Raw genomic sequence first — 12,093 nt, 5'->3', positions numbered from 1 at the left:
ATGTAAGAGATGCTTACGAAGTCTTTTACTATTCATTCTCAACAGATATCCACGCCACCTCAAACGACTTTGAAGAATGATCGATTCTACACTCCTACTATAACTTTTCTCAAGTACCTCTACATCACCGATCACCATTCTCCAGTTCATCCCAAGACTTTTCCGAAGACAATGTTGATGGAATCATTCTAGATGCTTCAAATATTTACGATAAATAACCCATGTCTCACTTCCATAGAGCAATGATGGCAGAACACATGTTATGAACTTTAACGTTCATTTGGATAGATATCCTATGGTGAGACCAGAGGCGCTTGTCAAGCCTACCGAAGGCATTACTAGCTTTGCTGGTTCTATGTGAAATTTCATTATCAAGACCAGTTGTACTTAGACTCCTTCCTAAATATATGAATTTAGTTACAACTTTTAACCTTTGTCCGTAAACAGTTACAGAAGCTTCTATATAAATCTCAGAGGGAGCAGGTTGATACCTTAGAATAGTTATATTCAAGTTAATTATAAAGACCAATGCTGTACGTGCTGTAGAAATCGCATTCATCATGTGTTGCATATCTTCCTTGGAATGTGCTAACAGGTTAGAATCATCTGCATGTAAGAACCCAATGATGTGACAATGAAGAACTTTTGTTTTGGCACTAAGTCTTTTGAGATTTAAACATTTTCCAGCTGTACCATATCTTTTATAGACCCTTTCTGCACAATCTCTGAAGGCTATTTGAAAGTTTATTGTAAAATACAGAGCAAACAAGGCAGGAGAAGGAATATCACCTTGTTCCAGACAATTTTCTACAGAAATTGCATCTGAGAAGGTACCTCCACCATTAATTCTCACCTCCATCCCGTTGTGAAATTGTTTTTTAGCATTTTCATAAATTTTCAGCACAGCCCATTTTTTTCAAGATCTTCCAAAGTGAAACTCTATTTACAGAATCAAACGCCTTTATCAGATGAATGAAAACTTGATATAAGTCTCTTGTAACTGTCTAGCTGAAAATATCATATCCATAGTTCTCCTACCACCTTTAAATCTACATTGCAATTCTGGTAGAACCTCATACGCAATATGCAGATGCAATCTATCAAGCGTCACCCTACAAAGGACCTTTCCACTCACAGCTAGCACAAAATTATCGCAGACGTCCTTTCCACCTTTCAATTTATAGAGTATCACCATAATCACATCACACCAGTCCTGTGGAATCACTTCACTCTGCCAAAAATACAGATTAATTTCGTACTTTGTGCGTGTCTCAATGTTCCACTCACAGTTCAGCGAAAATAACGCTCTCCTCCCCCTCCTCTGCCTAACCACCAGGCGGGAGGCCGTGCGTAGCTTAGAGGCCAGGCTGTTCAGCTTACGATCGCAAAGGTCGCAAGTTCGGTCCACGGCATCGCATTGTGTCCTTGAGCAAGACACTTCATTTCACGTTACTCCAGTTCACTCAGCTGGCAAAAATGAGTCATATGTGTAATTCAGTGAGGTGGGGGGGGGGAAAGAGATGCAATTGGCTTTGTGAAGGTCATGCGATTATAACAGAATCAGTGTTTATCTCGTGGAACCCGTGCTTTAGTTTGAAGCTTGCAAATGATATTATCCAGGAGCATACGAAAGACCACACACACACCAATAGCTACATTCATAATGGTTCGACGAAGAGGAGAAATATCATAGAAGTCGTGTTGGACGAACATCTATTTACATGAAGCGTTACATATGAGTATAAATAATCGAACATGAATAGGTGACAAGTTGGAAGAATCGTTGGCTCGCCGGACAAAGTGCTTAGGAGTATTTCATCCATTTTTACGTTCAAATTACGTGGGCTAAGTAACGGAGGAACAAGCATAATTATTATGAGATTCTTTCTACTAAAGGCAAAACCCTTGTAATTTGGGGGAGGGGAACAGTCGATTACATCGAACCCAATGTTGCAGTGGTATTTATTTTATCGACCCCGAAAGGAGGAAAGCAAAGTCTACCTCCGCGGAATTTGAACTCAGAACTTAAAAGGGACAAATGTCACGTGGCATTTCACCCAGCGTGCTAACAATTCTGCCAGCTCACCGCAATTATGATAATAATAATAATAATAATAATAATAATAATAATAATAATAATAATAATAATAATAATAACAAGATCACTCAGCGAGCGCAAACCTCCGCCAAGGCAACACCAGCGTCCTCTGAATGATTAGCCGGAGATGGTTTTTAAAATGAGAATATCTGACACAAACTCGACTGCTCTCACAAACGAGAATGCTAAAAAAGAACCCGACTGCTCTCAAGAATTAAGTAAAAAGATCAGAAAAATAATCCAGAATCCTTGTCTGGTAATGGATCGATCCGAAAATCTAATCAGTTTGTGCCTGTCATGAGGCCAAACATCCCTGAAAGTTTCCTCCGATTCCATCCAGCGGTTCTTGAGATATCTTGTCCACGGAGAAACAAACACAATTGAAAACAATACCTCCGCCTCCGATAAGGCGGAGGTAATAATCCTTTCTACTGGAAGCACAAGGCCTCAAATTTTGGGGAAGAGATGAGGTCGATTACATTGACTCCAGTGCGTAACTGGTACTTATTTAATCAACCCCGAAAGGATGAAAATCAAAGTCAACCACGGCGGAATTTGATCTCAGAACGTAGTGAAGGGCGAAATACCGCTTAACTATTTCGTCTGGCGCGCTAACAATTGTGCTAGATCGGTACCTGAATAATAATAATAATAATAATAATAATAATAATAATAATAATAATAATAATAATAATAATAATAATAATAATAGTAATAATAATAATAATAATAAAGTAACCATAAGAGCATCACAGCAAACCACAGCACATAACCAAGGAACACAGAGCTGTGCTCGGTAGTGAAGTGAAAGAACGCTATAAAAATAAAACTACTGAATAATAATAATAATAATGGAAAGATATACATGTTAAAAGGGAAACGATTCCATACACTTGAATTAAATATGAATGGCCATCTATTAGAGTTGAAAAAATATGCAACGATATCGTCTTTGATAAAGATCAGTGGAATGACTATGGAAGTAAAGTTTCAGTGGATAGAAAAACATTTTGTAAATAGTCATGAACATTGAAGTAGTTGACATTGCACACATACAAACACACACAGAAACACAAACAAGCAAACTCAAAGACGCATATACACACACACCACGCGTATACGTATTACTGCTTAGAAATGAATGTGTAGTCATTCAATACTTCACCTGATGCAGTGTATAAATACATATATATATACGCATCCTTCCTTTCTTTCTCTCTTCCTCCTTGCCTCATCAAAAAATGCCATTTCAAACACCGTCAGAATCCTTATCTTCCATTAATTATATACTACTTGTACTCTGTTTTGGAAAATATTTTTTTTTCCAGGCGCGGCAAATAAAAATAGAATATATTCAGAAAATATCTCAACTTTATAGCAAGAGAACGGAAATAAAAATCGATCAACTCGTTTTACTACAATGCTTTCGATCTGCGTCAATATAATCTGAAGTACTAACAGTTATTTTTGTATCAGTGAAACCTGAAGAGCGAATAAAGATACTTTTTAATAAAGTTCAACAGATGAGGGAATATAAGAGGAAGCAATTAAAATATTAAATGAATGTCAGGATTGTGGGAGAGGATAACAATTTAGAGCATTAAATATTTATTATCGTTAAAATCGTCATTCAATTTTACTCGGTTTCTTGCCAGAAGGACAACTAGACGTACGGAAGACGCCATAGCAAAACATGGCTACGTAACAAAAATGTATCAGATACTATGATACTCTGCCCAGTTATAGAAATAGGGAAGAGGAATGCTAGGAGTTTATATGGAAGAAATAATGAAGAAAATCAATGTGAAGATCAAAATGAAAATTAATGTTTGCGTTAGAAAGTTAACGAGAAGATTTAACGCCTAGAACAGCAGACAAATATGGGTGCCCGTATGACGAAAATTTTAATTGCTAATGATGATGATGAAGATGATGAGGGTAGGCGAAACTATGGTGTTGAAGGGGGCTGATTAGGATATTACCAGAGTTAATTATATCGTTTCTCTTCAAATCAATTCATAAACAATTAACGGAAAGTGTTTAGCAATTCTGGTCTAGTATACTGCCAACGGTGCAAGAATGAAATTCAATGCTCTCTCCATCACAGCTATTAGACGAAACGGTAATAACTCATTGAACTTATTACTGAAGATTTTGTAATATGTTGGTCACAAGTGAGGAATGTGGTCGAAATAACCATTATCTATGTGCCGAAATATATATCATTTCTGAAGAATTTCTTTATTCTTCGCAGGAATAAGAATAATTCTTAATGCTTTCAGTTTAATAGAGTGTATTCTTCTCCCAAAATTAGTGGCTAAACTTGTATTTTGTAAAATTTATAATTAAGTAACTGGAAATCACTTTGTTTGAATTTTGTCACATTTTAATAAATGTTCCACTTGATTCTACTTCACATCTGTCTGTCTGTCTGTGTTTATCTATCTATCTTCACCTCTCTTTCTCTGTCTCTGTCTGTCTGTCTCTCTCTCTGTATACACACACACACACACACACACACATACACACACACACACACACACACACACACACATATATATATATATATCTATATATATATATATATATATATATATATATATATATATATATATATATATATATATATATATATATATATATATATATATATATATATATAATTGTTAAACACGACGTCAAATATTAAGGCAAGGCAAACATCTCAAGTCATCTACAATATTATTACAGGAAGAAAATCAAAATCTTGCAGCGGTTTCTGGGGTATCCTCGAGTATGGGATATTCTGACATCAAGAATTTGTGACAGAATTCTTTCATAAATCTAAATGTAAGCTCACCCCATTAATGGAACCTATGTACATACCCCTTCTATATCTCTTATTTCTTTCTTATGTCTTACTTCATATCTATCTACCGTACTTCATCACACTATGAGATAAATAGTAATTCTTTAATTTCTCCTTAATTTATTTTAAACCGTAACCCCCCAAAATCCTCTAATATGAACCCCCAACTTTAACTCCCACTCATAAATAATTCAATATTCAGCTAGCTCTTCCTTTCTCGTGTACCTACGCACACACACCTCCATTGCTAAAAATAACTCTAAAGCTACTGTCCTTAGCCAGGACGGACACAAGCAATTACTACCAAATTTCCTCCCCAAGAACATTTGACTTTGAAACTACCAGACATCTGCTACTCTCTTTAAATTCCTTTCATTTTGCTCTATGTTTTTACCCTATTATTTTATTATTTTTTTACCCTATCTTTGTCTACCTCCTCATCCTCTCTCTTATCTTCTCGGCTACCCCATACACAACTTTCACTTTATCATATAACCAATTCTTAACCCCCCACCCTAATCCACTCTATCCACCCCTGTTTCTGTTTCTTTTCTTTTCTTTACTTTTACCAATTAACAGCCACATCCGCTACCATTCTGTTATTGAACGTTGATATGTTCGCGTCTTTTTTGTTGGGGGGGGGGGGTCTACTGCATAAGGACTTTAACCCACATGGATATAAGCAGGATTGCACCCAAACAGTTACACTCATGGATCTACGCAGGATTGCACCTAAGGACTCATGCTTTGGTTTCTATAGCTTCGGAAAGATGAACTATAAACTTTTACGCCTTTTTTTTTCATCTTTTTCCATCTTATTCTTTTACTCCCTTCTTCTATGTTGTCATCGTTTTGATATACACCATTAAATTTTCCATATTTTTCCCCTATTTGTCTCTGATGACGGTATATCCCATACTCGAGGATATCCCAGAAACAGCTGTAAGATTTTGAATTTATCCCTGTAATAATATTGTATATGACTTGAGATGTTTTCCTTGCCTTAATGTTTGACATCCTGTTTAACAATTATATATCCGCTGCATCGGAAAACTGCAATGCCTCCATAAGTACTGTCTCGGCTATAACCTCGGAGCCCCAGTAATCTGCACGTATTTAGCATCATAATAGCACGTATGTAGGTATATATACGTACATATATATATATATATATATATATATATATATATATATATATATATATATATATATATATATATATATATACATACATACATACATACATACATACATGCATGCATGCATACATACATACACACATACGTATACAGCTTTTCTCTTTAATCATTCAGAAAACGTAGCAATTTTGAACACATTGCACCAAGGTCTCTCATGCTGAAGAATCGAAACAGCATTGCTCTTCATACATAATAATAATAATAATAATAATGAATGTCAGAATACCATAACCCGCACCTATTAAATTGCCTTTCATCACCATAAAATTTCATTCATTGCAATTTACAATGCACTAAAAGTCAGAGAGAGACGAAAACCATTTGAGCAGAAAGAAATTCTGATGACAGAATCGGATACTGCCTGAAAAACGCAAATGCTGCAGTGACGATGCACTGCAGTTGAAAAAATATGCAAACGCAATAAGAATATATAAAAATAATTCTCATAAGTATAAATCTAATCTTGAACTAATATTAGAGCCGGTCCTCGATAAATGCAATAGAACATACTAGATCAATAATCCCTTAGAGAAGAGTTAGTCTTTTATTACCAGAGACTAGTAGTTTTATTCTTAAAAGCTGAGTGAAGTGAATCAATATAGAATGATGTGCTATGTACATAATCAAATTGGAACCAGTACATTGAACTTACATTGCATCAATTGGCAGTTCAACGTTTTATGCACCTGTCCATTCTGCATCTAAAAGACATGCGTATGGAACGAATAAAATGTCCACTGTCAAAAGTAATTTATAATCGGCTGCTGGATACCATACTTTTAGATAAAGGAATATTTACAATATATATAATTATTGAAATCTAACGGCTGATGTTTTAGTCTGTATGTTAGCCATTGCTATATGAAATGGCTAATATATAGCTTTTCATTCATTTATTCAGTGCACCCGCGTTACATATGAACTAGTAAAGAATAATGGAGGATAGATTGTCTGCATTTTGTATTACAAATATTTTCATAGAAGTCGAGACGGAATTAAATTTAGGAAACATTTTCTTAGACAGAAGCAACTTTTAGTTCTCAGTTGTAATGACTACTTATATATTGGATTGGTCAAAAGTCCGTTTGGGTTTTGTCGACACAAAACTTCCAGTACGTTAATAAGTAGCTAGCTCGAGTCTGAAAAAAGGATGCTGTTTGGAAACGTGTGTCCCAGAAGAGGTTTTTTTCAAGATTTCGATCAGGAAGTTTTTCAGTTGAATATGCACCTCACTCTTGTCCAGCAATCTAAGCTGAATAACGAAACCTTGCCCCCGTTATACCACTCGAATGATCGCAGATATTCTGTGTGTATCCAAACCGAGTGTTAAAAGACCATCTGCATCACCTTAGTTATGTCAGCACGCTCGATGTTTGAATGAGATTACAAATCTCCCACTGAGGAGTGAGTCGGTTTCCAACAAAGATACAAGGCTCCATCTTTGGGATGTAATTAACACAGATAAATTCACATTCGGAACTAGGGAAAAATCTTGCATATTTTTACTGTTCCACTCACAAATTCGTGGTCATCGTCATCATCATCATCCTCATCATCATCATAGTCATCAACATCATCGTCGACGTCGTCAGATTCATCATCATAATCATCATGATCATGATGATCATCACCATCGTCATCGTCATCATCGTCTTTTCTTCCGACATGAATTGCTATTCCATTTGCTTTACTGCCTCAGTGGAACTTCTCACCCAATTTTGAATCATTTTGCTAAACGCTGTTGCTCTGCGTGTTTCTAACTCAGTTACAAGATTAGTTACTATCAAATGTCCTCGGTTTTCGTACTTTTTTCTTCTTCTTAATCCCTTTTCTCTTTAGTCGCAAGTTTTAGCTGAACGCCTATTTTCCTGGGCTTCAAAGAGTGCTAGTTTCAGCTGTAAGAATATATCCGTGTTCTTAGCAAATTCTAGTTACTCCATCATGACTCGCTGGATTCGATCCATATCCATTTGATATTGGTGTAGCGCAAACGTTTGGTTCAGAATTTTTCTACATTTCTTTGAATCAGTTTTTTTATTACACTTATTTTTTTAAATCTTTTCTTTCCAGTTCGTCAGACATAATTGTATACCATTTAGGTGTTTGATGTCTAAGTGTGTGGATATTTTTTGTCAACACATGTTCCATCTACCCACAATAGAATATCGCATTTAAAATCTCAACCATTGAAACTAAATTGCTGCAGACATACGGTTTCTGTAGTAAATATTTTCAAACAAAATTCACTTATATTTTCTCGATAATACAAAGTTATTTAAAAAAAAATATGTGTGTGCAGCGAACAGTATTAAGTGGATTGAAATCTATTTCAGAAATGGTCTAAAAGTTTAATAAATCTTATTTGATTTGTTTCTGTAATAAAAGTAACTTCAGTATAGAATCATTGAAAACATAATTTTGTAAATATGAAGTAGAATATCGGATGAAGGAAGGATGCTTGAAATGGAAATATTAATCGATGGCAAAATTTGTCGAAAGTTTATAGTACTTTTAAATTAGCAAGTAATGCAGGATGTAAATTACTGTGAATTTATCCACAAAATTCCATGTAAATATAATTTGGTCTTTAACTACATGAATGCTTGTTGCAAGCTTCGAGTTAATAGATCAGTCTGTTCATAAGCACAACTATAATGGACCCAAATTTAATTGTGATGTTTGAGAATGCAGAATAAATAACTTGATTCTGAAGTCAACAAAAACAAATTGAAGCACAGAAGACATGGTTATTAATCTCTTAAAAACGTTTATTGAATAATACTCAAAAGACATTCAGCTACTTAGGTCATGTGGCATATGAGGCTTGTAAGGGAATCAATTCATCTATCTTTATGAGACAGGTTAACGTTTGTTGTATAGGCTGATTTGCTCGTCATTGTTTAATAATGTATAAGGGCGGCGATCTGACTGAGTTGTTAGTATGACAGCCAAAACGCTTAGTGGCATTTCATCCGGCTTTACATTCCATGATCAAATTTCCCCGAGGTCGACATTTCCTATCAGCCCTTCGAGGTCGATAACATAAGTGCCAGTCGACTTCTGGGGTAGATGCCATTTATTCCGCCCCCGAGTTTCAAACCGTGGCGCCAATAGTAGAAAGGATTGTTTAATAATATATACACAGATTTAGATATAAATGTAACATCTCTTCTGTTAAATATCGACAGAGAACTATGGTAACGGGTCGAGTATTCTTTTCATAAAAAGTGACTATCAATACATGGACGCCGTTTTGACAGTTTCATGATCGAGTTGACGATTTTGTATCTCATTTAATTTCATGTTCGAGACAAAATGCCTTAATCATATTAGAACATTGGACAAGTAAGCAACGATGAAGTTATGATTGAAAGATGGTGGGAATGAGATGTGGTAAATGGAAAGTAATCCTGGACAGGACAGCATGGATGGCACTTTAAATCTTTTGGTCTTTCGGATGCGACTAATTTTCTGGGCAACGTGTTAATCGAAGAGACATCATCCTCGGAAAGCAAGACGATAAACTGATTCGCGTATCCGAGACTCATAAGAGCTATAATGCCTTGTAGTAACCTTATGGATCTGAAAAGCTGAGGATGGATATCACAATGAGCATCGAAAACATGACGAAAAATCTGTGTGCCAATGAAACCCCCCAAATAATGGTCAGACAAGATGACACTAATATTCTGAAATAGGATTAGCCTATCTACAAATTCGTTACTGACCTATATTCGAAAACTGACTTTGATCAATTATACTAAATCAGCCAAGACTAAATGAAATTAAGAGGAGATGGTTTCGTTTATCTAAAAGATACATGCTGTTTGAAATAACGCTGGAAAGTTAGTTATACTGACACCTCCATTTACAAATGGATATACGACTTCTATTCGCATCTATATTGACCTCATTTGTTCACCTTTCACCTCCAATGACCATACATCACAACCTACTTAACTGGCCCAAATTATTCTGTCTTTACTAGAATATTTCGCCAGAAAATTATCTAAATTGTGAATTCTGATTATTTAGTTCTCTGTGCTTAAGATTTAGTGCAAAAAACTCTCACAAAAACATAAGGATTACCGAACAAAAAAGACAAACACATCCTTTTTCTCTATCAAACTTCTTAATCACTCATAGCCCCATTCTCACAAGAAACATTTCCTTCTAAAAAGAAATTGAATCTATGAAGAAATATTTGTATTGTGGTGCATGGAAGCTATGTATGTTTAGGGAGTTATTTCAAGTGAATACATTTAATCTTAACCTCAATTTACCAAACGACTTACATGTTAACCATTCAATAGGAAAGGTGTGGATCGCTACACATCTACATTTTATTCTAGTTTACAGACACGACATGTTGGAGTTCTATATTTAAGACATGAATTACGTACATTATGCACATTATTTACATTTGACGGATATTTGTCCTCATCTTGTCTGTTGTTAACACGTTTCGGCTGATATACCCTCCAGCCTTCATCAGGTGTCTTGGGGAAATTTCGATATTATTATTATTATTATTATTATTACTATTATTATTATTATTATTATTATTATTACTATTCAGGTCACTGCTTAACCACTACGCCAATCTCACGGGCATATGGCGTAGTGGTTAAGAGTGCGAGCTACTAGCCCCAAGATTCCGAGTTCGATTCCAAGTAGTGACCTGAATAATAATAATAATAATAATAATAATAATAATAATAATAATATCGAAAAATATCTTAGGAATGAGAACCCAGGTTCGAAATTTCCCCAAGACACCTGATGATGGCCGGAGAGTACATCAGCCGAAACGTTGTGTTAACAACAAACAAGATGAGGGCAAATATCCGTCAAATGTAAATAATGTAAATAAAGACATGTTGGAATATTTCATGTTCTCTTCTAAGATGTGATAATATATACAACCAATTGGGACATTGTATGTTTTTTATATTTCTATTCGTCAAAAGCCATCTTTTACTTGAAATCTTACAAAGAAGCTCAATGAATATCGATTTGCAGAAAAAAATCTCATATCTAGAAATAAAAAGGTAACTTAACAGTGACCTAGTATATCAGGTCTGAAGTAGCAGAACTACTTTGCATATATTGCATCAGATTTTAGCTCTGATCAATAATTTCAACGTTCAAAGCCTGTGTACGCAATAAACTCAATTGAGTTAAAAATTATTGATAAATATCAAATCGTAAGTAACATTTTATCTTCAATATTCTGCTTATTATTTTTTAAAAAAATGCTGCCATTAAGTTTCCCTTTAGATTAATTTATCTTGTTTGATCTCATATATTCTGCTGTCATTACTAACTTTGTTTTTTCCAGAAGCGAGATCAATAAACGAAGTATAAATAGGCTTAAAATATCTAGATTAAAAGCATTGAGGAACATGTACATTAAAAGCATGTTGTCTCAAACAAACTAAAAAACATGAAAAATGTACTTAAATCCTCATCTTAAATTTCAAAGATGTGGGAAACAAAAAGTATAGCTCCGCAACACAAGATTTATGTAGATCGATAATACATACGTTATAACTTTTATAAGGACATTAATACGTTAGTGTTGTAAAGTAGGTTAGTAAATAGATAACTACCTTCTCGACCGATTTTTTTATATACAAACTTTCAAATCTACTGGCATTCAGGAAACAAACAAGTACGAGTCCCATACCGATATGTTTTCGAGAGGATTACGAATAGATCAGACAAAATTTAGAATAGATTTGTTTCTTTAATGAATAAAATAGTTAACAGGGAGAGTAGAATTTATTTGTGACAGATGTGTAGGAGCAATAAATAATAAGGGCACACTGGAAATTGATGATATGAAATGATTAGGAAACTCCCTAATTATTATTATTATTATCTCAACTAACACTGCAGAATTCCTGACAGAGATCCAACGTAAATATACCTCGACTGCGGAAGAC

At 34.8% G+C, this 12,093-nt stretch overlaps 1 protein-coding gene across 1 annotated transcript; it reads right to left on the bottom strand.

Moving 5' to 3' along the window:
- Window positions 1-226: 226 nt before the first annotated feature.
- LOC149136867 (uncharacterized) lies at window positions 227-859 on the bottom strand. Its single transcript, XM_089348305.1, has one exon. It carries the CDS (start codon window positions 857-859, stop codon window positions 227-229), a length of 633 nt encoding a protein of 210 aa, XP_089204431.1.
- Between the last annotated feature and the right edge of the window lie 11,234 nt (window positions 860-12,093).

The sequence above is a fragment of the Octopus bimaculoides genome, chromosome 2 (genome assembly GCF_046866305.1).
Source record: "Octopus bimaculoides isolate indiv1 chromosome 2, ASM4686630v1, whole genome shotgun sequence".
Taxonomy (NCBI): domain Eukaryota; kingdom Metazoa; phylum Mollusca; class Cephalopoda; order Octopoda; family Octopodidae; genus Octopus; species Octopus bimaculoides.
This window is presented reverse-complemented; position numbering and strand designations above follow the sequence as displayed.

What these genes read in the sequence shown, in the direction of transcription:
- LOC149136867 (XM_089348305.1), bottom strand. Translation starts at nt 859, where the DNA reads ATGGAGGTGAGAATTAATGGTGGAGGTACCTTCTCAGATGCAATTTCT.